General features: G+C 49.1%; 1 protein-coding gene across 1 annotated transcript in view; it reads right to left on the minus strand.

Annotated features, from left to right (window-relative positions):
* The window catches only part of LOC146801335 (sodium/potassium-transporting ATPase subunit alpha-1-like), a 2,293,178-nt gene that overhangs the window by 626,348 nt on the left and 1,639,657 nt on the right, over positions 1-27,173 (minus strand). The window contains exons 13-14 of the mRNA XM_085623701.1: positions 8,515-8,690; positions 7,586-7,722 (exon numbers count right to left, since the gene is read on the minus strand). Of these exons, the coding sequence (XP_085479827.1) occupies positions 7,586-7,722; positions 8,515-8,690 (313 nt within the window). The remainder of the gene's footprint in view (positions 1-7,585; positions 7,723-8,514; positions 8,691-27,173) is intronic.

Genomic DNA, 27,173 nt, shown 5'->3' on the forward strand with positions numbered 1-27,173 from the left:
CCTGGGCTCCGGTGGCACTGGAATCCGCATCGGTTGACACCATTCCGACTCCGAGTTGTCGGAAATCAGAATTGAGCTGGCACTGCCAGTGAGCACCAGCATCTCCGGGGGCATCGACATCGGGACCAATGCCGGGGAGGGTTGCGTTGGCACAACCGGCCCCGATCGCGGATTGGACCAATAAGACCAATAAGATCCCATCACGTCCGGAGCCATCAGCACGGAACGTGATGGGGTCGCTTCCAACCTTGTGTAGCCTGGAGGTAAACCAGAAGGGTCGGCCCGCTCAAATACTCAGCACATGGCCTCATAAAGAACAAGTTACTTACCTTCGGTAACGCTTTTACTGGTGGATACAGTATCTGCCTGTGGATTCCTCACCTTGTGAATATCCCCTGCGCCAGCAACGTTCGGAAACTTTTGTAGCAGTCCACGCCGATGTGGTCGAAGACGACGTCACAGAGACACGGCTCCGCTCGCGACTCCGCTGACATCACCGGCTCCATAAGAAGACCTCATCGGCGTGATGACGTCAGTTCCGCCCCTTTTTTCCGTGGCTTCGAGGCACACGGACGGACTGACAGCAATATGTACATAAACAGCATACACAGTACACAATATGCATATTAACACACACAGTGTAGAGAATAGAAATAACATCACTTCCTTGACAGCAATAAACCAATTTGAAACCATCAATAGAAATACAGCATAGAAATACTGATATAGAATCACTGGTATAGAAGAATGGACAACGGGGAGGCGGGTGGGTCAGTGAGGAATCCACAGGCAGATACTGTATCCACCAGAAAAAGCGTTACCGAAGGTAAGTAACTAGTTCTTCTGATGGATACATCTGCCAGTGGATTCCTCACCTTGTGAATAGATTCCACAGCAGTCCCCACTCCCGGAGGAGGGTGTCCACCCTTCTACACCAGAAAGTCCTGAAGGACGGAACGAGCAAAATGTCCGTCCCTCCTCACCTCAGTGTCCAAACAATAATGTTTTGCGAAGGTGTGAAGGGAGGCCCAAGTTGCCGCCCTACAAATGTCCTCCACAGGAACCCCTCTAGACAAAGCAGAGGTGGAAGACTTTGCTCTAGTGGAATGAGCTCTTAAACCCTCTGGAGGCTCCTTACCAGCCAATGAGTAACAAATCTTGATGCACAAGACAATCCACCTGGAAAGGGTGCGCTTGTGCACCGCTCGACCTTTCCTGCAGCCAGCAAAGCCCACGAAGAGCTGATCATCAACCCTGATGTCCTTTGTCCTGTCCAGGTAAAAGCTCACCGCCCTCTTAGGGTCCAAACGGTGAAGTCTCTCCTCCTTGGAAGGATGAGGGGGAGGATAAAAAGAAGGAAGGGTAATGATTGTCCTAGGTGGAAAGGAGTTACCACCTTAGGCAAAAACGCAGCCCTGGTCCGGAGTACCATTCGTTCAGCATGCACAGTCAAGAATGGGGGCTTTGAACTAAGAGCTTGAAGCTCACTTACCCTCCTTGCCGAGGTAATTGCGATAAGGAATACTGTCTTGAAAGACAACAGCCTCAAGGGACACTTATGTAAGGGCTCGAAGGGAGAACCCATAAGATAGGTTAATACAAGATTTAAGTCCCATTAGGGCACAATAAAGGGAGTAGGAGGAAACTTATTTGTAAGACCCTTTATAAAACGAAGAACAATAGGTGACTTGAACAGTGACGGCTGATCCGGCAGGCATAGGAATGCCGACAAAGCCGATACATATCCTTTTACTGTCACCACAGCAAAGCCTTGCTGAGCAAGAGAAAGGGCAAACTGCAAAATGTTAGACAAACGAGCCTTCAAAGGATCAATTGACCTCTCCCCACACCAGAGTAAAAATTTAGACCATCTATAGGAATATATGGATTTGGTGGAGTGTCGCCTGGCCGATAAAATAACATCCACCACATCTGGCGGGAGAGAAAAAGAATTCAGGTTGCCCCGTTCAATCTCCAGGCATGAAGGTGTAAGCTCTGGAGGTGGGGGTGTAGAACCTGCCCCTCCGACTGCGAGAGGAGATCTGCCCTCAGAGGGAGACGGAGCGGAGGGCACGAGGAGAGGTGGAGAAGATCTGTGTACCACACCCTTCTTGGCCAATCCGGGGTGACCAATATAACTTGGGCCCGGTCTTGGCGAATCTTCCTCAGAACCCAAGGAATCAAGGGTATGGGAGGAAACGCGTAAAGGACTCGTGAGCCCCAACTTAACTGAAACGCATCCCCTAACGCTCCCTGCAGCGGATACTGGAGACTGCAGAATGACGGGCAGTGAGCATTCTCATGAGTGGCGAACAGGTCCACCAGAGGAGTTCCCCACATCTGGAAGACGTGACGAACCACCTCCGGATGAAGTCTCCACTCGTGGTCGGCGGAGAACTGTCTGCACGCACGTTCAACACCCCGGCCAGATGATTTGCCATCAGACAAACCCGATGGCCCTGAGCCCAGGACCATAGACGCAGGGCCTCTCTGCAGAGACAGAGACCCCACTCCTCCTTGTTTGTTGACATACCACATCGCTGTCGTGTTGTCCGTCAGGACTTGAACAGACTGACCGCGAAGGGAAGGGAGGAAGGCCTTGACCGCCAAACGAATCGCCCGCAATTCCAGAAGGTTGATGTGAAGCAACCTTTCCTCCGGAGACCAAAGACCCTTGATCTCCAGATCCCCCAGATGAGCACCCCTCCCTAAAGTGGATGCATCCGTTATCACTGTGGCCACCGATGGAGGTAAATGGAAGGGCTTCCCTTGGGACAGATTGCCCTCCACGCTCCACCAAGACATTTCCGCTGCAGCTTCTCTGGAGATCCTCACAGACTCCCTGAGATCTCCTTTGTGCTGATACCACTGCTTGCGGAGGCACCACTGGAGCTCCCTCATGTGCCAGCGTGCATGGTTGACCAACAGGATGCAGGAGACGAACAGACCGAGCAGGCGAAGGACCTTCAGAACTGGAACGACCGCTCCGTTGAAAAATAAAGGAATCAGTTCCTGTATGTCGAGAACCCTTTGTGGAGGAGGGAATGCTCGACACACAGTAGTGTCCAGTACCGCACCTATGAACAGGTTGCGCTGAGAGGGCACCAGGTGAGATTTGGGCACGTTGATCGAAAAACCCAATTTGTACAACAGCCGAGTTGTATCCTGCAGATGACGCAGCACCTTCTCTGACGACTCCGCCTTGATCAGCCAGTCGTCTAAATAAGGGAAAACTGAAATCCCCGACCTTCTGAGATGGGCTGCCACCACCGCCATCACCTTTGTGAAGACTCGAGGTGCCGAAGTAAGACCAAACGGGAGGACCGCAAACTGATAATGTTGCGACCCTACCGTAAACCGGAGGTACTTACTGTGCGACTTCAGGATGGGGATGTGGAAATACGCATCCTGCAAGTCGAGCGACACCATCCAGTCCTCCTGATTCAGCGCCTGAAGAACCTGCGCAAGGGTGAGCATCTTGAACTTCTCCTGTTTCAGGTAAAAGTTCAGGATTCTGAGGTCCAATATCGGACGCAACCTGCCGTCCTTTTTCGGAATCAGAAAATACCGGGAGTAACATCCCTGACCCCTCTCCTGCTCCGGAACCACCTCTATCGCACCTTTCTGAAACAACTTCAGGACTTCCTCCCGCAGGAGAAGACGGTGGTCCTCCGAGCAAGCCCCTTGGCAAGGAGGGTAATTTGGAGGGAATTCCCGAAAGGGAAGGGCGTACCCATTCTCTACAAGATCCAGAACCCAGAGATCTGTAGTTACAGATTCCCAATCTTGTAGAAAATGGGTAAGCTGGCCCCCCACAGGACCAGCATGATCCGCAATGTCGAATCTAGGGCTGCTTTGCGGAGGTGGGAGGGACTGAGGAAGAGGAAGAGGAGGAGGAGAGTTGACGGCCACGTGAGCGACCCCTAACTCTTCCTCTGTATCCCTTGGACAAAGAGCCTTGCTGTTGTTGTTGCTGCTGCTGCTGCTGGACTGGTCTGTAAGAGCGAAAAGTCGCCCTTCCAAAGCCTCTATACCTTTTGAAAGTTCCTCTCGGCTGGGATTGAAGGCCCAACGACCTAGCCGTAGCCTTACTCTCCTTGAATCGTTCGAGAGCAGCATCCGCCTTCTTCCCGAACAAACCAGACCAATCAAAAGGCAAGTCTAAAAAAGTTGACTGCACATCAAAGGAGAATTCAGAGGACTTTAGCCACGCACCCCTCCTGGTGGCGACCGAAGACCCCATGACTCTGGCAACTGAGTCTGCTGTGTCCAGACCACTTTGGATAACTTGGCGAGCAGCCGCCTGGGCATCAGTCAGTACTTCATAGAAGCCGGCCCTATCCTCTTCTGACAGCTTAGGTGCCAACTTCTTTGCCGAGTCCATAAGCGCATGGATATAGCGCCCCAACAAACACGTTGCATTCGACGACTTAAGAGCCATACTGGCTGATGAAAAGACCTTTTTGGCCGATTGGTCCACCTTCTTGGCCTCCCTGTCTCCTGGAACCTGAGGAAAAGCCCCTTTTGATCGTCCCGAACAAGCCGCCTGAACTACCAAGCTTTTAGGCGAAGGGTGCGAGGTTAAAAATTCAGGATCCCCCGTAGCCACTCTATATCTCCTTGTGACTGCCCTGGAGACTGCAGGAGCTGAAAAAGATTTGCGCCATACCTCTAGCACAGGTTCCATAATAGCCTCGTTAAAGGGTAGCAAGGGTTCCGAGACCGCAGTAGGTGAATGCAACACCTCAGTAAGAATATTAGATTCAAATTCTGTTGTTGGTAATTGGAGATCCAACAATTCCGCAGCTTTTCTAATCACCGCATGATACGGTGCTGCTTCTTTAGAGGGTTCATCCGATGGTGGAGTGATCTCCCACTCTGGAGACAATTCCAGTCCACTTGCCTCCTTTAACTCTTCAAACACATCATCAGATTCCACCAACTCTCCCTCTTCAGCCTCTTCCAACAGAAAGCGTCTCTCATCCACCACTCTCTGTGCTTCCCTCCTTGAACGGATCCGGATCTGCGGCGTCGGCGGCGCCGTGTGCGAATCCGACGGCGCTGGCAGCGGCGTCGAACGCGGAGCAGCCGGCGTCGAACGAAGTCGAGTCGGCGCCGGTGAAGAGGGAAGCAGCGTCGATGTTCTCGGCGCCGGTAGCTGCCAAGACGGCGTCGCTGGAAAGAATGGCATAAACGGAGCTTGAGGGTAGACCTGCGGCACTCCCAAATTGAAAGCCATCGGACCCATAGGTGCACCAGGGTTATACATTGCCCTTGAAAACACCCCATACAAAGGGCCCAATTCACAGAACTAACTTAAGACAAAATTCTAAACTTACTACCATTTTGGTATTCACAGAAGGAACTTACTCATTTTGGTATTCACAGAAGGCACTTACTCATTTCGGTATTCACAAAAGTTAGGAGTCCTAACTTTAGGACTCCTAAATGCCTTCTGTGAATACCGAAAGTCTTAAAGTTAGGATTTTCTCTGTTTAGGAGTCCTAAAGTTAGGAGTCCTAACTTTACTACTCCTAAACTGAGAAAAACCCTAACTTTAAGAGTTTTGGTATTTACAGAAGGCATTTAGGAGTCCTAAAGTTAGGACTCCTAACTTCTGTGAATACCGAAATGAGTAAGTGCCTTCTGTGAATACCAAAATGAGTAAGTGCCTTCTGTGAATACCAAAATGGTAGTAAGTTTAGAATTTTGTCTTAAGTTAGTTCTGTGAATCGGGCCCATAGCATTTAGGTAATGCGTAGGGTCCTGACCTGGACCAGGAAAAGCAGGATACTGGTCAGGTAACACCGGACTCGGGCCTGCCGGCACCGATGGTGGAACAAGCGGCGTCAGTCTCACCCGGAGCCTGACAATCCTCATCTGGGACCGGAGTCGGAGACTGAGCCGGAGGACTCTCTGGAGCCGGAGATGGAACCGGCGTCGGGGATGACACCGGCACTGAAGAAGCAGCCGGAACCGGCGAAGTAACCGGAGAAGAAGGAGTTGGAGGCAAAGCCGGTACTGGAGAAGGAGACACTGACTCTCTCTGACGTCGAGTAGGCGACTTCGTCTTCGAAGCCGAACCTTTATCGGAGTGATGATGAGAAGAATGCCTCCTCTTCTTTTTATGCTTCTTACTCTTTGAAGCATGCCCCGAAGTCGACTTGGACGCCGACCTCGACCTCGACCTGGATCCAGACCTCCTTCTTCCTCTTTTTTCCTTCTTCTTCATTCGGGCGATGAAGAGCTTTGCCTCTCTCTCTTTAAGCGCCTTCGAGCTCATTTTACGACAGCTTGAGCAACCTTCCACATCGTGGTCTGAAGACAAACACCAAACACAATCGTCGTGCGGGTCGGTGAAAGACATGTGCTTGCCACATTCTCGGCAAGGCTTGAAACCAGACTTCCTCATTTACATTTTCAAAGAAGAACAGAGAAATTCCAGTAAATACACAAAGTAACAAGTAATGCCACTAGTAACGATTCCCGAAATCCGTTGGCGTCGTCGGCGCGGAAAAAAGGGAACTGACGTCATCACGCCGATGAGGTCTTCTTATGGAGGCGGTGACGTCAGCGGAGTTGCGAGCGGAGCCGTGTCTCTGTAACGTCGTCTTCGACCACATCGGCGTGGACTGCTACAAAAGTTTCCGAACGTTGCTGGCGCAGGGGATATTCACAAGGTGAGGAATCCACTGGCAGATGTATCCATCAGAAACTCTTTTACTTGAAGGGGATCGCTCCGACTCCCGGAAACCGGGGGAGGTGCTGAGTCAGACTTGGCACTGGCTTTGCAGAACTGTGCCCGGAACATTGATGTTCCTTGCTCATCTTGTCAATCCTTAAAGGGCAAGGTGAAGTCAAAGTCCAGCTAGACTTCTTCTTGTACTTCTACCGCAACTGTCCTGAGGACCTCGAATTCGATGAAAAAGACATTTAACTCCTGGAGTGGTTCTGCGACCTTATCTTCTTCGATCACGTATGGGACCTCTGAGGATTAGTGCTTGATGGCATCAACTGTCGGGTCGCAAGCAGGGTTCGCTCCCTCAAAGCCTTCGGCGACATGGCTAGGCAGTCCAAGCAGACACCATGAGCACACATTGTGTGGGTCGGTAAATGACATGATGCGGTGACAGGTACCACACAGGTTAAACCCTACCTTTCTAGAGGTCATTCTCAACACACAATGAAAAATTATTCATCAAGCCGTCAAAAAAAGTCTATCAAAGAGTCAGGGGGTAGCTTTTCTCCGGACCAGCGCTAACTTGTGTGGAAAGAAAATAACTGCCATTCGCGTGCGGGGATGGTGCCTATATAGGTGACTGCAATGTCACGTCTGGTGCCAACAACACCACAAACGCCATACAGAACCGTACAGAGCAACCTGACGGCGCGCATGGGTACTGCTCACGCAAACATTTCCGGAACCAGTCTGATGCCTGGGAAACTCATAGGTAAGGAATCTGAAGCTTGACATATCTATCAGATAGGAGGTAATGGCATTTAAAAGAAAGGTTATTTAGTAGAGGTACAGAGGAAGTCAATGAAGCTTGGCCAGCTGCCACTTCTAGGCTCAGCCTAAACTTACCTTTGGTTCACCTGGTTTACTGGGACATTGAGGCGAGCTGCTATGTCTTCTACGGTCTCTGTTCCCTCAGAGATAATTCCTACACCCTTTGCAATAGCCTTAGCTGTGATTGGATGGTCACCGGTGACCATGATGACCTGAAACAGAAAGAAAAAAACAGTAAGCTGGTCTGTGGATATAGCATATTTCTCTTTTGATTTCTGGCATGGTGATAACCTGTATGGCCTCTTGTTTTTTTCTTTTTGACTGAATAGGGGATACCCAGTGAACTGGTCAAGAGACACAGATGTTTCTCCAACCCCAATCCCTCTCTGGCCAACTACTTTATTATTTCTTCTTTCCAGTGTACCTGTATTTTTGCCAATCCCAACCCTGCCACATTTAACACTTGCTGCTCAATGTATAGGCCTTCCATACTTTTTATCTTTCTAGCCCTGGCTTGTCGAAGTGGCTGGCATAAATGTATAAAGCAGATGTGAAGACACAATCAGCTTTCTCAAAAACACATTGCATACACTGCATGTACCCCTGCCCTTAAATAACTGGTCCAACACCTGGACAATCCTAGAGTTTCCCATTTACAACCTATGAGAGAAGACGTCAGAAGAGAGACACCACCCTGGCACTTTAGAACTAAATACCACAAATAGCTGAAGAAGTGTGCATGGTAGCAGTACCTGCACATGGGGGATTGTGCCATAGCAACAAGTTCAGGCACTGGGACTAGAGTTTCAATGGTATTCACTGACACATTCCATGTGTAGGAAGCTTACTGAAATGCCCTGCCTGCCCCGTAGAGCAAGGCTAATCATACTGGTAGATCAGCAATAAAAAGACAATCCATTGATGCATTATACCAACCAGCTGTGAGGCCTTCCCTTCCTCAAGTAGCAGATTACATCATCTATAAGAGCACAATAAGTATGTACCTTGATTCCAGCACTGCGGCACTTTCCTACAGCATCGGGAACAGCAGCCCGAGGTGGGTCAATCATGGATATGAGTCCAACGAAGCAGAGATTCTCTGTGGGGAAGTTCATCTCGTCTGGGTCGAAGTGAAAATCTTTTGGAAATTGTTTGTCCGGTAGGGCAAGGTGGCAGAATCCTGCAGGAAAGATGGGACTGGTTAGAAGTGGGCACCTTAACTTTAATTTGTAATCCACGGTCCCTGAATCCATTTTGCAGAAGGAAAATATTCACGCTCTTTCATGTACTCCTGTTGTTAAACTAGACCAGGCATCTGAGAAGTGGTAGGACTGCTATTCTTAAAATAGTTTTCCAATACATATATATTTTTTAAACATGTCTCATTTTATTGCATTTTAGCCATCACTTGTAGTCCTAAAAGTAACCAGCTTCTGGACAGGTGTGTTTTCATATTTGGTTAGAAACTCTTCATTAAGATTCCCACATGCCTTTTCTGAGTTGAAAAAGTAAAATCAAATGTGTGCTTTTTATATACATAGAATAAATGGTTTGACATCTTTCAGACTCACATGAGCTTTCAGCATTCTTAAGCAAAGGCTGCCATAACCGTTTGCATTCTTCATCAAGAAACCATCCTTTCATTCTCAGGTCCTGTTTTGACACCTCTAAGTCTCAAGAGGAGTCACAATGGCTTTCAGTTCTTTAAGGAGTCAACTGGAACTTCCACTCCCTAGATGCAAGAGCCATCCTGACTGTACACAACACATATGAAGAAAGCCAACTTGACCTTTTCTACGAAGGTAGGATCCTTCTAGCATGGTTAACCCCTATTTTGCCTGGTATCAGTGTGTTTGTGAACTAGTCTGGCTAGGATCCTGTAATCAGGACCCCAGCCACTGTGCTTCCTTCCTAAATCTGACGTGGTAGGTACTTTGGTAACTCCACAATTGGCTACTGGTGTACCCTTGTAAGTCCCTAGTATATGGTACTAAGGTACCCAGGGCAAAGGTACAGCAGGGGTCTCCCATGTGCTGCAGCATGTATTATGCCACCATGAGAGACTATTCAAACTGTGACTATAGGCCTGCCTTTGCAGCTTGTGTAAGCTGGTACTACCATCACTTACAACCGATATAAGTTTCCTTATATTTGAGGTCACTACAATTAAAACCTATAGGTCACCCCTAAGGCAGGCCTTCCAATCCTGAAAGTAAGGTGCTTGGTTATAAGTGTGAGGGTGCCCAGCATTAGCAGGACATCCCCTACAAACCCTGGAGTAGATTCTCCAGTCTTTGTGTAGGAAAATGCCCCTTTCGGCAAGGTTACATCCCACTTTTTGCCTGACCTCTGATGCAACCTGACGGATGTGCCCTGGGTACCTGCCAATCAGGTTCCCAGGGCCTGTGTTCTTTTCCATCTGTGACCAGAGGTGAACCTCTTGTAAAAGGTATCATGGGTACCAAGGGCACTGTGACCAGGGTAGGCCTCTAAGGGATACAGCACCTATTCTGCCTTCCTTGTAGGCCCTGCACCTTAACACCAATGCAGCTATTGCAGGCTGCGTGTTTTGTTGCAGAGAAAAGTAAAGAGTCGACATGGCACACATCCCTGTGTGCCATGCCTGCAACCCACTGCCTGAGGCCTAGGTAAGTCACCCATCTGGCAGGATGCACTAGTCATCAGGTTAGGGTACAGTAGCATGAGCCCTGCACCCCTACAGTGGGCATCTTAGAGAAGCCCCCTGAAAAACAACCAGCCCTGGTGTGGTTCCTAAATGGCTGCCCACCATTTGCCACCACCAGACAGATTTCTGGGCCCCTGGGTGGAGAGCCTCTGCTCTCTGTGACCAGAGACCAACCCCATCCGGGGAAGAGGTGTCATGCCTAACCCCCCAAGATGGGCTGGGTCCGCGAAGGGGAAGCTTCAAAGGCCTGCCTTCTTTGGAGTCTAACTCTACATTTTACTGCCCCCACCAACTGGCTTCCACTGGTTTTGCCACCCACTTTGGGTGGGAGAATCGGCGGGAAAACCAAGCTAGGAAGAGAGGTATACCCGACCTTTACCAACCCCACCCCTCAAGTGGGGGAGGCGAGGTGAAGCACATATCTCAGTCCCCTCCATTTTGAAGATGAGGGGACTCAAACAATAAGGATCAGGCTCATGCCCCCTCATAATGCAGGATGGCATAATAGGGGGTGTACCCACCCCAAGGAAGGGTCCCATTGGTCACGACCTGCACATCCCTTTAAACGCCCCTAAATCTAGTATTTAGGGGCAACCCTGACCCTTGCCTCCTGAGATTAAAGGAAGAAAGTAGAAGGACCGAAGAGCCATGCTGACCAAGGAAGAAGAGGACAACTACTGCTTTGACCTCAGCCCTACTGTCCTGTCTGCCTCCAATCTGCCTACAGCAAAGACACCAGCGTGTCCAGCAGCCCCCCAGAACTGAGAGGACCTGCCCTGCACTCACCTTACAAACTATGTCTCCCAAGAGCCCTGGATTTGCTCATTAAAGACACAAAGACCAGACTCCGGATTCCGGCAAAACTGCGATGCTGCACCACTCTGCATCCGACGCCCACGGCCCAAGTTCGAGTGGCCCAACACCACGAGAGGTCTCCCCATCGATCCTGACCTGGGATCTGGTGATCCCCGACCTGCCTCAAGCTTCAAGACGAAGCCTGCAGCCTCAACCTGAAGGATCCCCCCCATGACCGCAGCTGGTAGGAAAACCAGACGCCAGAAGACACCCCTTCTCCGATGCCACAACCTAGGGTGGGCCAACCGAAGATGTCCAAAGTATCCCAAGATCCCAACTTACCTCTCCAGCCTGTGTTCAACTTCAGAAAGTCTCCCTACCCCAGCCTGCAGCAACTTCACCGAACCGAAGGTCTCCATTGAAAAGCACTGGGTCCCTGATGTCTTTTTGGCACCCTGCACCCGCCCGCCCCATGGCCACTTGTGGTGCAGTTCCTGTTCTGATCTTTAGCCCATGCAGTGCTGACCTTGACCTCAGAATCTTTGCTCCCACACTTGAGGGGCCTGCTCGATAATAGATGCTAAACGAAGGCCCCCTTAGCCCCATTGGCTAACATTGGGCCCTGCACTCGGCACCCGGCCGCCACAGTGCCGAACTGACAGGCCAGGTCCTCCCTGGACTGGAAACAAGCAACCTAGGACCGGTTCGCAGTTCGGGCTGGACTGTACCCATGAGGCACAGGGTCAAGACTGATTTGCATATGGCTGGGTTCAAACTGGAATGGCATGTTGAGCAAAAAAACAATGGATTTAGGCCCAGATGTCTGTACTGGGGTGAATGTATGACATTGTTCTGCATTCTGTCCATCAACTGTTGTTTTTGCATTTGTCACCCCGAGTGGGAAGGGTATGCCCAGACGTGGGTCCCGTGCTCTCCATGCCACTGGAATCAGACTATCCTGGCTGAAGAGGGGTGAAACCCCGAAACCGGTCCTAGGATGCTTGTTTTCAGTCCAGGGAGGACCTGGCTTGGCAGTTCGGGCTGGACTGTACCCATTAGGCACAGGGTCAAGACTGATTTGCATATGGCTGGGTTCAAACTGGAAAGGCATGGTGAGCAAAAAAACGATGGATTTAGGCCCAGATCTCTGTACTGGGGTGAATGTATGACATTGTTCTGCATTCTGTCCATCAACTGTTGTTTTTGCAGTTGTATTTAGCCATACTACCCCAAGTACTCAAAGTAATCCAAAAGTAACTAAAAAATATTCAGAAAGTAATAACTGTGCTTTTAAAAGTGATACAAACCTGTAACTATTGCAAAATTAAATCCTACCTGCATTGCATTGTGAAATCCTGCATTACAAATATATTTTACTTACCTGTACTTGGTACTAGAAATAAAGCACAAGCATACCTCTTTTTATGCTCACCCAAATGGTCTGGATTCAGTCTCTGAGTGTGTGTATCAGTCTTGATTGAGGGAATACAATAAGTGATTAACACAGCCTCTGGATAAGCCTAACTGCTCGCCCACACTACCACAAAGAGAGCTGTTAGTACTTACCCAATATAGCCTCTGCTATAACTCTGGGGACTCCCTGGACTCCGTGTGCACAATACCTTACTTTGGTATAGTATATACAGAGCCAACTTCTTACACTTTGTAAGTGCAGTAAGCAACTTTGATAAATATAGTGACCATGCGTCGTTACACGATGGCTAACTATATATTGGCTGTGCTGGGCCTGGGCATGTTTGGTATCCAATATGTTGGAATCATGCCCCAACACCGATTCCAGCGTTGGAAGAATGATTCCATGCACTTGAGGGATTGTCCGGGAAGCCCCCAGATCTACCGGTAACTCCTTTCCAGGGTCTGCCACAAGCTAGTGCTGCTGCCGACCCCAGACATGATTCTACCCTCCCGCTGCTGAGCTGAGCTCAAGCAGGGGCAGGTAGAACATAGGTTTCCTGTCATAGGGATGTGTGACCACCTCCCAGACAGGACTTAGCGTATTGGGCTGGGATAGCGGTGCTTGCCAGTGCCACCAGACTGCTTTGAAGGGCATGTTTGGTGCCCTTCTTGCATACTCTAGTTAAAACCAGTTCTGGGCGCCCTCGGCGCACACTCTGGCATGGAACTGGTGAAAGGACACAGGAGTATCCTTCCCTCGGTCCTGCCCCTCCTCTGGGAGAGACCCCCAAGTTGTCCTAACCCCTTTCTTCTGGTATAAAAGGACTTACCTGTGGGTGGGTCCTCAGATTCGTCATGGAACAAGACTCAAGCCTGAAACCATGTCTTCAACAGTTTGGACACTTGAACTTCGCTGGACTTCACCTGGAACCAAGACTACATCAAGAAAGACTCCTACTGCTCCTGGACTCGCCGTTCTGCAAGTCTTCTTCGTCATCTGTCTCTGTACTTCTTCCAGGATCTTCAACAGACCTGTGGGCATCATGGACATCTGAAGTAATGTCCCTTGGAGTGAAGGAGTCACTCCCCTGCATCTGCAGGCACCGCACCAAGGCTGACCGGTCTGCTGCTTCTGAGATTCCACAGACTCCAAAAGGCTCAGCAACACAGGTGGTGGTTCTTCGACTCCCTTGAGGCCTGACATGTCCACTCAGAAAGTTTGAGGTCAGTCGTCGGAACCTCAGGGACCAAACCCCTGTGCACCTTGCCGTTGCTAAGGCTTGTAGGCTTTGCACTCCAGAGATCTTCGGGCTAAAAGAAGCTCCATCCTGAAGCATCTCTTCCTGGCAAGATCTTTGTACTCATCGCATCCTCTGTGCCGTGGACCTTCATGTTTGGTGAGCTGCTCAAGGTCCTGTGCCTTTGGCCTGTGGGTCCTCTTGATGGTCTTCATTTGCTTTAGAGGGTTCCCCTACTTACTCGTGGCCCACTCTAACTCTCCTGCAGTTGGTGAGTCCCTTGGACCTTGCTGGTGCCAACGTTGCTCCTTCATCGTTTGCCACATCTGTTGCTGCTGCCAAGGCTTGTAGGTACTCCTGCTGGACACTGACTCCCTGGTTCTCGACTTCCGATGTGGGACAGCTCATGTATGGCTCCTGGTCTTCCTCCGCCCCTCCTGGTCCTCACAGCTGCCGCGACAAGGTCACTGTCATCACTCCTGCATCTTCTGTCACCCGTGGTCATTGCTCTTCCGTGCCTTCTAATCACCTCCAAGTGGCATAGACTCTCTCCCCTCTGCTTGCAGGTTCTTCTCTTCAAGAATCCATCCTTGCATTCCACCAGACTCTTTCACCTTCTTCGCCAGCTGCATCTTTCCTGAAGTCCTCCATTGTGGTCTAGGGCGGTTTCCAATGTCACTTTGCGTCTATACACTCGACTTCCCTGGTGTAGGCATCCTGGTTCCTGGGGTATCCAGGGGTGGGGTGACTCTCCAACCTTCTGTTTTCCACAGGATTTCTTAAGGGTCCACTGGGAAGGGTCCTTCTTCTTGAAAACTGCAACTGCAACTTTCCCATTGACTTGCATTGAGTATGCAGCTGTTTTTCCATTCTGCACACAGCCTCCATGGTGTTCCTGGGTACAGACATTGGGTGATTCCTTGTCCCCCCAGCTCTTCTGAGTCTCCTGGTCCAAGTCTCGACTTTGGTTGCAGTTCGCGTTCCACTTTCTTAGTATATAGTTTGGTCTCCCCCTGGAGACCACTGTGTATTGTGCTTACTTACCTCTTGGAATTGAAGTATTACTGTGTATTTGTGTTGATTTCTCTGGGTAGGAGATATACCAAAGTGTTAGTGGGTGTTGTGTAATAGATAGACATATTAATATAACTACACTTTGTGATCCGTTTTCGTTTAAGCTACACTATATGATTAGATCTGGTAAAACAAGCTGCTTAACACTCCTTCTGAACTAAGCCTGAAGGCTGTTCTCTACAGCTACCACTTAGAGAGCTTTCTAAGATTGTTTAAGACCACTAAAACCACCCTAAGGGTTGTATGGATTAGTGCAAGGTGCTTCACTTAAATAAGTGTGCACCATATACTAAGCCAGCCTCCTACAGAGACCCTGAAGACAATGCCACATGGTGACCAGCGCTGTTCAGTCCCTGGAGGAGATGACCCAGATGAGGCCATGCTTCAGTAGCGGCTTCAGTGGGAGCCTACCACCCGATTGCAGCATTGGGCCCAGGGGAACCTTTCTAGTGTCGGGGAAGACCCATGGGCCCTGTTCCCCTTTTGCTGTGCTGTGCCCCCTCAGAGAGGGGGTCTTTGTGACTGCACTGTGCAGTGGTCTGCAGCACTTTGGGCCTTCGTGGGGTGGAGGGGGGTGTTGGAGGTGTGGGGGGTAAGGATAAGTGTTAGACCTGGCACCATTGGCGTGAGTCTCCCTTCCATTTTTCGCTGTGTCTCCTCTGTTTTTGCTGGTTATAGATGCTCTGGGCGCTGTGCCACTGCCATTCAGTGCCACAGCGCGAATGCTCCCTTTGTAAAGATGACATATGAATCGGTACATCCATGATTAGCTTATTTGGTTTACCTGTTAGTCCCTAGTAGCGTGGCCTGTGTGTGCCCAGGGCTGGTAAACCAAATGCTGCTGGTGGGCCTGCAGCACGGGATTGTGCCACCCACAGAAGCAGCATGTGAAGTGTGTTTCAGACCTGCCACTGCAGTGTCTGCGTGCAGTCCAGAACTGCCATCTTGGCTGTGAAGTGCACCCACTTCCCAGCCCCTAACCCTTCCCTTGGCATCCTGTAAGTCCCCCTTATGATAGGGCGCATTGTATGTGTAAGGTAGGACATGCCCTGACGTATGTAGCATGTCCTAGTAGTGAATTACACCCCATTTCATTTTCACTACTGTAAGGCTACCTGTTCCCCATAGGCCAGAATGGGAGGTCTGGGCTATTACATTCTATAGTCCTAACTGACCCACAGAACATGGTAGAAAAACGAATCTAGTATGCCTGAGCTCAGAATATTAAAATACATCTTTTAGTAAAGGTTATTTTTATATTCTGTGTTTGAAACTACCACTTTTAGAGTATAGGTACTTTCTTGCCTAAGCCTTCCAGTTTGCTCTGCTATGATGTGTATTGGCTGTCTGGTTTTGGAGGGACAGGGCAGGCTGAGTCAGACCTGGGTTGAATAGAGCGACCTGCCTTGGTGTGAGGGGAGGGGTAGCTCCTGCACTTGAATAGGACTGTGCCTGGCAAGGTGAATGCTGGCTCCACCTCCCACTGTGCGTCTGAGGCAGACCCCTCTTTCTGAAAGGAAGGATGCAGCCTGATCAACAAAGTGCTCCAGGGCTGGGCAGAACTGGTTCTGGCTGGGTTCAGAGACTTGGGACCCCTAAGAACAAAGACTTTGGGGGTATAAATATTTGTGCACAAACCCCTACAATTTGTATTGCTCCTGGATAACAAGAAGAACCTCTGTCCGTGTGGCTACAGGAATCTGCAAGAGAAGGACTGTCCTTGTGCCTTGTGTGCTGTTTCTGGGACTGGCCTGCAGCTGTTACTACTGGACTTCAAGAAGAGGAAAGGAACTTTGATTGGACTTTTATTTCTTTTGCTACAGCAACTATCCGAGGGCTAGGAGAGAGCTAGCCTCCTGCTGGAGTCTCAGGCACATCAGACTCCACCATCAGCCTCCTGTTTCCTCCCAGCGAGGATTACTATCTGCAGGTGAGGCTCCTGTGTGTTTCAGGACCTCTATTTCTACTGTTGAGAAAAGAGCGCTGAAAATCGTCGCTAACCTCCGTTAGCGAGCCGTTGCAGCTGGTGAGCGTGAGAAAAATCGCCGCTCCGCTGTCGCCGAGCGCTCGCTAACCCTGAAGATCGTCGCAGCACCTGTCTGCGGGCCTGAAAACGCCCGCTATCCGAAGATCGTCGCAGCACCTGTCTGCGGGCCTGAAAACGCCCGCTAGCTGGCAATCATCGCAACAGGATCATCGCAGCGCGGACGCAGAGCGTTCGCCAATTTCCCCGCATCGCATCCGGATCGTCGCTCCCTCGCGGAGCTCCATCTTTGTCATCGCAGCAAGATCGCACACGCAACAGGCCCGGTGCATCATCCTCCCTTCGCGGCAAGGATTTTATCGCATCACCGGATCAGCGTGAAGAAGTTTGTCGCTTTGTCCTGCCCGCAACCCAGCGCATCATCCTCCCTTGCGGTAAGGATTCAACGCATCGCTGGCTAGCGTGAGGAAATCTATCGCAACAACTCCTTAGCGACATTTTTGTTGCTTTGCTCCAGGAACCAGATACTTTGTGAGTAAAAGGGTCGCAGAGACCCCTGCCTTGAACTAAACATCATATTGTGCATCCTTAACTATTTTTCCTTGCAGCATTTCTAAAGTAATTATATTTTTATAGTATTGTGGATTTTTACTGTTATTGGTCTTGTGATTAAGTCTATATAAAAATACCTATTTTTCATAACTACTTGAGTGGTGTCCATTTGTAGTGTTCCTCATTATATTACTGTGTATGGTCATAAATGCTTCACACACTGCCTCTGAGATAAGCCTAGCTGCTCGTGCTACGTTACCACAGGGTTGAGCAGGGGTTGTCAAAGGGTGTAGGCTGCTTACTCTGACTTAGGAAGAAGGGTCCCTACTTGGACAGTGGCCAGCCATTGCCAACTAGAGACCCCCATTTCTAACATTAAGTTACTTACCTGTAATCTTAGTTCTCTTCCAGGGGTATCCTCAGCAAAGTCATAAGCACAGAATTTTTCCTCAGTGGGATGGGCCTAGCCATAGGATAGGACGGGGACCCTGACACTTGTGAGATCCGCTGTGCACGTTGATCCAAGGGCACATGTTTACTGCAAATCTGTATGTGCAAATATTTGCAATTTGTTTACTATAAATGCCAATAAAAAGAATTTTCAAAAAAAGCACAGAATTTTTCCGCCCACGTGCGTGGACCCCGGAAATAATAAACATAATATATGAAAAACATATATATATATATATATATATATATATATTCACTTAAAAAACCATAGGTTTCACACATGTTATAGTTAGGTGGACATTTCACTCGTAAAAAACCAATGAAATTCCCCCGTTATAGTTAGTTGAGATAACTATAACTCGCGCGCCCGCAATCCTCTACTCATGACGTCACATATTACATCACTCATGACCTGGTCAGTGGCATTACTCATGACATCACTGATGACATCATCCTTGTGATAGAGTAGCGGTCGCGCGAGTTATAACTATAACATGTGTGAAACCTATGGTTTTTTTAAGTGAATTTGCAAGGTTTTTTAAATGCTAATTCCTAACTATAACGTGTGTGAAACCTATGGTTGTTTCAGTGAATTTGTATGGTTTTTTAAATGCTAAGTTATTTATTATTATATTTTTCATTTATTTATTTTACAATATACTACGTCTTAACAAAAAAATAAAAACATTTTTTATTGTTTTTCACAGTGCGCGCACCGTGTGCGCACCGTGCGCGCACTCCGTGCGATTATTTAAAAAATAAAAAATAAAAATTGTGCCTTAGGGGTCCTTCAGGGACCCCCTGACAAAGGCTAGGGGGTCAGGAACTCTCTACCCTGCCCCCTTTTCACGTTAGCCACCTTCCTTTTTCACTCTCGCACTCAAGCCAAACAAAATGGCAGCCGACACTTCCTGATTTCGACCGATTCGAACGTTGACTGACATGTAACCACCAATCAGAATTATGCTCGAGCACGTTAAGGAAGGAGGGATGAGTCCTCAATACTACCCTATTGAGATGGAAAACAGTGTAAGGTTCCTTTGAGCAGAGGGCCTGTATTTCGCTCACTCTGTGAGCTGATGTAATCACTACCAGGAAAGCCACCTTCCATATTTCATGGAGAGCCAACATGCAAAACTTCTCCTTTTTGATTGACTTATTGAGTGTTCGCAGATCCAGAATGGGTCTGTACTCTGCTTTTCGACCCTTCTTCTTTACCAAGAAGTATCTTGAGTAGACCCCTCGCCCTCGTTGAGATATTGGCGTCTTCTTGATGGCTGATGTTTGCAGAAGGGTGGCAACCTCGCTCTGCAATATCTTCATCTAATTGCAGGATGATGGAACTGGAGGGATTGAGGGGGATGGACTAGAAAACGTAGAGAGTACCCATTCTGCAGCGTAGCTAACACCCCCTGGTCCTTTGTGATAGCTTGCCACTCTATGAGATGATCTGCAATACTTGTAGGAGAGTAGGGTACCCCCCACTGGAGTGGTGAACGGCAACAAGGGAAGTGGGCACTCATTGTTTGGTCTGCGTCTTAGTGGAGGTTTTAGACTGACGCTGGTTTCCTCTTCCTCTGGAGGAACGCCAGCCTTGGTATTGTGACCTTTGTTGTCCCTGCTGATCCATATTTTTCTGCCAATGAGGGATTTGAACCCTCTGTTGGGAGGATCGCGACTGTAAGCCCTGAAGCATCTTCGGAACTCTTTCTTCTTTTCTATACCCACGGCCTTTAACGTGTCTAGCTCAGTCTTCATACGGGACATTTCCTCATCTGCGTGTGCACCGAATAAAGATGAGCTGGAGAAGGGAAGATTGAGGATCGAAGACTTCTGGTTTGAGCGCTGTGAGACAAAGCCAGGAGGTTCTCCTAGTGCATATCCCATGCGCATATGCATGAGCTGAAAGAGTAGCACCATCAGCTGTGCCGCTGATAACATGGTTCGCCACCAAGCTGCCTTCTTGCAAGATCTCTTCAAAATCCTTGCGATCTTCTTTGGTCAGCTTTTCCATAAATATTTGAAGGGAATCCCACAAAGACCTGTCATAGTGGCCTAAAAGAGCCGATGCACTCATGCCCTTGATTAGAGGGTGATGTGCCGCAGACCTTCCTTCCCCACGAATCCTGTGTTTTACTCTCCTTATCTGGTGGAACAGTAGAGGAGAAGGCAACTGCGTGAGTCTTTTTTGCCGCAGCAATTATAAAAGAATCATCTAAAGGGGGGGGGGGGGGGGGGTGAGATTTATGAAAAAGCGGGTCCTCTTCCGGTGGACGATATTTCTTTAGAATCCTAGCCGGCGCGGTCTTGAAGGTCGTTGGCATAAGGAAAATGTCCATATCTATTCTATTAGGCCCGGCACCAATGGTAGCAGTGGTCTAGATTCTGTCCTCTGGTGTAAAGTCTCGAAGATAACAGAAGATGAGCTTGGATGTGGAAAGCACGTCCTGGAAAGTGCCAGCTTCATCCACCCCAGTGCCAGCTTCATCCTCCCCAGAGACCCTCGACAGTGGGCTGTCAGTAAGAGTCAGTGAGTAGTCTCTTTGTGACGTGTGTAGAAGAAGAGGAAGGTGTTGGAGATCTGTGCCTTCTACTCCTGCTTCTGGATCTGGACCTCCTTCTGTGAGAGTGCACAGGAGTGCGACTGCGATCCCTGCCTCTTGATGGAGTACGATCTCTATCCACAGCCTGCACCAGCCGAGCCAGCGGAGACCTGTGGAAGGGACTCGAGTAGTGTTGTGCCCCTGTTGCTGGAGTTGTGGCCCAGTGATGCAAAGGCCGGTTCCATCTGGGTGATAGATGGATAGAAGGCAATCTTTGCCCTTCTCGCCTCTCAGGGTAATGGGGAGGAGATTTATCTCCCTCTATCTGTGCAGGCCTGTCCGCTGAATCTGGATGTCCCCAGGACACTGGACTGCTAGACGTCGAGATCACGACCTCCGGAGATCTGGAAGTTGAACCTCCGTAAGAGCTGCGAGAAACTGTACTCTGTCGGCTTACCGGATGTGAGGCCTCTTTGGACTGGTGCCTCAATGTGGATCAGGAACGTCCCCTCTGGACAAACTGCCTTCTCGACGTCGACCATCATCTCTGCGATGGTGACGCCTGCCTCGACTTCGACCTTCTCCTCTTCGAAGGAGGACTCACTCTTGTAGTCGACCGGTGCCTCGGCGTTGAGCACCTGCTTGACGCCGACGGAGTACCTTGCTTTGACGTCAACTGCCTCTGCTCTGAAGACCGGTGTCTCGACGTCGACCTGCGGTGTGTTGACGTCGATGGAGACTTCAGCTTCGACATCGGGGACAGAGTCTAGTGTCCCAACGTCGAAGATCTCTGCACCGATCTCGACGGAGACTTCTGCCTTGACGTCGGCAAATGAGTCTTACGCCTCGACGTCGAAGATCTTTGTATTGACCTCGTCGGAGACCTCTGTCTCGACATTGATTGGCTTTGAGGTGGCTTCGACGGAGTGATTTGTCTCAACGTCGAACGCCTAGCCAGCGTCGATGGAGATTTGCTCCTCGACGTTGATCATCGCCTGGTTGACATCAGCGGAGGGCCCTTTACCTTCGTCGACGTTTAGAGAGTTGGTCTCGATTTCTTAGAAGAGTAATGTTTCTGCACCACCGTAGTCTTCAACGACGACGGCTTAGCCGTCGGTAGCTTTGACGCCAATCCTGACGCCAAAGGAGAACAGGTCAGGACCTTGCCTCTCTATGTCGGTCGGTTCTCTTTTTCTGTTGCCTCACTGGAGGCCTACCTCTTTCAGAGAGACCATAAAGTCGAATTCTCTCCTTGTCCTGGATGGTCCTTCTCGACAACTTCTTGCAGTGATGATAGGTGGCAGAGAAGTGAGAATCAGGGAGGCAGAGTATACACACAGAGTATGTGTCTGATCTAGCCTTCTTTTTGCCATGGCAAAGATCAAATAGGGAATGCATTTCTGACAGAAATTAACCTTTTCTGGAATTCAAAACAGGTTCCACCTTCACTCTAAGGCTAAAAGACGTAGAGTGAAAGCAAAATATCAGATAATTTTTGACAGAAAAGTCAAAAAAGGGAGAGCTGCGAATCCAGGGTCCTGGCTAATGGAGCCAGAAAGAACAACTGACCTAACTGTCACCCCTGAGGCATGATGGCAAGCTAGGGGTCATGGCTGCCTTAAAGGCACGGTGCCAGTTTTTGTGTGAAAATGCTTTCATTTTCTATGCTATTGGTTTACAATGCAGCCTGTAGGCTAACAATGTCTGCTGTTATGCAGTTTTTTCCCCATGAGGTTTACTTATTAAAAACAGAGTTCAAGTGGTACTTGCTTTCCTGTGTTTTTATACATATATTATGTGTTTGCAAAAGCAGTTTATTAGTTACTGCATTGTTTAGCCTCCTAGATGGGGGCTGCATTGATATGAGAAAAAATTATATATATATATATATATACATATATTTATATATATATATATCCAGCTCCAAAGTTGCACCGAAGACCAAGGCACTCAGAGGCGGGTGCTCGTCGTGGCAGTGCTCCACGTAAAAATCAATGCTCCCAGACTCACGCACTTTGCAGTAAAACTCCAGCACTCGGGGGGGTTGCTTCATAGATGTTTTATTAAGCCACACAAGAAAACAGACGCGTTTCGGAAATTCCTTCGTCAGTGTTTACAATTATCGCGGTGTAGCAGCATTTTTAAATCGCATACACTCTGAGATCTAGATAATTCACTGCCGTTGGACTGATATCATATGTAAATCTCAGATTCAGATCGTTATCATTTAGTTCATGGATGAACTCCTTCGCTTGTTCGACAGATCCCCTCCATACCAGGAAGAGGTCGTTGATATATCGATACCAAATGATCACATATTTCGCCCATTACTCCCTACTGCCAGACAGGGCCACCTGCTCCTCCCACCAGCCTATGAATAAATTCGCATAGCTAGGGGCGATCCAGGTGCCCATTGCTGTGCCGGAGACCTGTCTAAACAGCTCATCCTGGAACAAAAAAATGTTGTTAAAAAGACAGAATTCGATAAATTCAATCAGCATGAGACTGTGTGTCAAAAACTTCAGTGACCTTTTGTCCAAAAAGTATTGCACCGCTTCAATCCCTTGTCTATGATCTATGCACGTATAAAGACTAGTTATATCTAAAGTCAAAAGTACAAAAGTTGTTTATGACCGATCCACTGAAGCTGATGGTGAGCTAGGTCAATCTTGAAAAGCTACGATGTACTTTTTAGTATTAACTGATGTACATATTGTGATTTTACCGATACACGGTGCTATGTTGTCGAAGACCGACCCACTTTTGCCGGTGGTGAGCTATGTTAAAATCGATACCGATAATGAAAAGCTTATTATTACGATAGCAGATCATATACTATTTAGTATTTATATCCTCCTTTGCACATAATTTATGTTGGGATTGAGAGAGGGTTGCTTTATATGACTTTCCATGCATCAATGTATATATGATACACCATGCAAAGATGGCCGCCATTTTCACAGATCAACTCAAGTAGTTTCTGACCACAGATGTCACTCCCCTAATCACGTGCACGTAAATTTTAAAATGCTGCTACAACGTGATAATTGTAAACACTGACGAAGGAATTTCCGAAACGCGTCTGTTTTCTTGTGTGGCTTAATAAAACATCTATGAAGCAACCCCCCTAGTGCTGGACTTTTACTGCAAAGTGTGTGAGTCTGGGAGCATTGATATATATATAGATAGAGAGAGAGAGAGAGAAAGAGCTGTGTATATATGTTTTTCATATACAATTTTTATTATTTCTGGGGTCCCCGCACATGGGCGGGCATATTCAGTGCTTTTGACTATTGATGAGGATCAATTACACAAATAATTTTACACCAACTGACCATCCAATGGTCGGTATCAATGCACGTAGATGGAATGATGTGACGAATCTGGTGAGGGAGAATTTTAACTTCACCAACAGGTGAGCAAGGAAGCACTTCCTTTTGGTTTAGGTACCCTCACACACCCTAGTGGTGTCATGCTTCATCATCGGGTCACCCTGATGCCTAAAGGTCGGGGTGGGCTCAACCACAATGTTGGGAGCTCTTTGACGATATTATAGACCAGGGGGGCTAAATAATAACAAACCTCAGGCAGATCCCCAGTTTCCCTTTATTATTAGGTCTGTCTGGGTTAATAAAATTACTAAAATTGGGGTCTTAATAGGAGTGTTATGGTCCTAGGACCCTAGTGCCAACATGTTTCAGTCCGTGTACGGCCGTAAAGGTCCAGGACTTTCTTCAGGGCATGACGGATTAATTAATCAGTCGCTCATACAAGGAGCAGCTACTCTGCCCTTGTTCTATAAACAGAATAGGGAATTCCCTCTTCTGATATCCAGGGTGGCCTCTTTTGCCCTGAAGAAAGTCCTGGACCTTTACGGCCGTACACGGACTGAAAGAACAAGTTACTTACCTTCGGTAACGCTTTTTCTGGTGGATACAGTATCTGCCTGTGGATTCCTCACCTTGTGAATATCCCCTGCGCCAGCATTCCACGGAACTTTTCTTTCCCAGCACTCCACGTCGACGTGGGCAACGTCACAATGCATCGGCTCCGCTCGTGACTCCATACCACGTCAACGGAGCCATAAGAAGCCCACGTCGGCTTGATGACGTCAGTTCCACCCATTTTTTCCGAGCCTTCGAGGCGAACAGGTGAACCAACGACAACTCCAAGTATACACAGTATACAAATACCAACACATATACATAGCATACAAAGAAAAGGAATGCTAAACAAACAAGCATCTCCTACAAATGTACAAGAAAGTACAAAAAACATTCCAACAAGACCTCTTCCATGGTATACAAAGGTGGACAACGGGGAGGCGGGTGGGTCCGTGAGGAATCCACAGGCAGATACTGTATCCACCAGGAAAAGCGTTACCGAAGGTAAGTGACTTGTTCTTCTGATGGATACATCTGCCAGTGGATTCCTCACCTTGTGAATAGATTCCCACAGCAGTCCCCACTCCCGGAGGAGGGTGTCCTCCTTCCTATACCAGAAAGTCTTGCAACACAGAGCGCGCGAAGTGGCCCTCCCTCCTCATCTCAGAGTCCAAGCAATAATGCTTTGCGAAAGTATGGAGGGAGGCCCAAGTCGAGGCCTTACAAATATCTGCCACAGGAACACTCCGGGCCAAAGCAGATGTAGATGACTTAGCTCTAGTCGAATGAGCTCTAATGCCCTCAGGAGGAGTCTTACCAGCCAGGGCGTAGCAGATCTTGATGGCAAGGATGATCCATCTCGATAGCGTGCGCTTGTGCACCGCTCTACCCTTCGAATGACCAACGTAGCCAATGAAGAGTTGATAATCAAGACGAAAGTCTTTAGGCCTGGCCAGATAAAAACTCACAGCCCTCTTCGGGTCCAGGCGATGGAGTCTTTCCTCCTCTTTGGAAGGATGTGGAGGAGGATAAAAAACAGGGAGAGTAACAGACTGCCCCAAATGGAACGGAGTAACAACTTTTGGCAGGAAACCAGCCCTGGTCCTAAGAACCATCCTTTCGGCATGTAATGTAAGAAAAGGGAGTTTAGAACTAAGAGCTTGGAGCTCACTCACCCTCCTTGCCGAGGTTATGGCTACAAGAAAGACCACCTTAAAGGACAACAGCCTCAAAGGACAGCTATGCAGAGGCTCAAATGGGGACCCCATCAGAAAGGTTAAAACAAGATTAAGGTCCCACTGAGGCATTACAAAAGGAGTGGGAGGAAACATGTTTGTAAGGCCCTTGATAAACCTCAGAACAACCGGAGATTTGAATAGCGATGGTTGATCAGGAAGGCATAGAAAAGCCGATAAGGCAGATAGATAGCCCTTGACCGTAGCCACAGCACAGCCCTGCTGAGCCAAGGAAAGGGCAAACTGGAGCACCTCCGAAAGATGTGCTTTTAAAGGGTCAATGGATCTCTCTCCACACCATTTTACAAACTTGGACCACCTGTAGGAGTAAATGGACTTGGTGGAGTGTCGCCTGGCCGATAAAATAACATCCACCACATCAGGTGGGAGAGAGAATGAACTCAGGTTGCCCCGTTCAATCTCCAGGCATGAAGGTGTAAGCTCTGGAGCTGGGGGTGTAGAACCTGCCCCTCCGACTGCGAGAGGAGGTCTGCCCTCAGAGGGAGACGGAGCGGAGGGCACGAGGAGAGGTGGAGAAGATCTGTATACCACACCCTTCTTGGCCAATCCGGGGCGACCAAAATAACTTGGGCCCGGTCTTGGCGAACCTTCCTCAGAACCCGAGGAATCAAGGGTATGGGAGGAAATGCGTAAAGGAGTTGTGAACCCCAACTCAACTGAAACGCATCCCCTAACGCCCCCTGCATCAGATACTGGAGACTGCAAAACGACGGGCAGTGCGCGTTCTCGCAAGTGGCGAACAGGTCCACCCGAGGAGTCCCCCACGTCCGAAAGACGTGACGAACCACCTCCGTATGGAGCCTCCACTCGTGGTCGGCGGAGAACTGCCGACTGAGACTGTCCACACGCATGTTCAGCACCCCGGCCAGATGATTTGCCACCAGACAAATCTGATGGTCCTGAGCCCAGTACCAGAGACGCAGAACCTCTCTGCAGAGACAACGCGACCCCACACCTCCCTGCTTGTTGACATACCACATCGCGGTAGTGTTGTCCGTCAGGACTTGAACAGACTGAACGCGAAGGGAAGGGAGGAAGGCCTTGAGAGCCAAACGAATCGCCCGCAATTCAACAAGGTTGATGTGAAGCAACCTCTCCTCTGGAGACCAAAGACCCTTGATCTCCAGATCCCCCAGATGAGCACCACACCCTAGGGTGGATGCATCCGTAATCACTGTGGCCACCGATGGAGGAAGATGGAAGGGCTTTCCTTGGGACAGATTGCCCTCCATGCTCCACCAAGACAGATCCGCTGCAGCCTCTCCGGAGATCCTGATCGACTCCCTGAGATCTCCATTGTGCTGATACCACTGCCTGCGGAGACACCACTGGAGCGCCCTCATGTGCCAGCGTGCATGGTTGACCAACAGGATGCAGGAGGCGAACAGACCGAGCAGGCGAAGGACCTTCAGAACTGGAACAACCGCTCCATTGTGGAATAAAGGGACCATTTCCTGAATGTCGAGAATCCTTTGAGGAGGAGGGAATGCCCGACACACAGTAGTGTCCAGTACCGCCCCTATGAACAGGCCGCGTTGAGAGGGCACCAGGTGAGATTTGGGCACATTGATCGAAAAACCCAAGTCGTATAACAGCTGAGATGTTACCTGCAGATGACGCTGCACCATCCCTGGGGACTCTGCCTTCAGAAGCCAGTCGTCCAGGTAGGGGAAAACCGGAATCCCCGACCTCCTGAGATGAGCAGCTACCACTGCCATCACCTTTGTGAAGACTCGAGGTGCGGTAGTAAGACCAAACGGGAGGACCGCAAACTGGTAGTGTTGC

This window comes from Triturus cristatus, chromosome 8, assembly GCF_964204655.1.
Source record: "Triturus cristatus chromosome 8, aTriCri1.1, whole genome shotgun sequence".
Classification (NCBI taxonomy): Eukaryota; Metazoa; Chordata; class Amphibia; order Caudata; family Salamandridae; genus Triturus; species Triturus cristatus.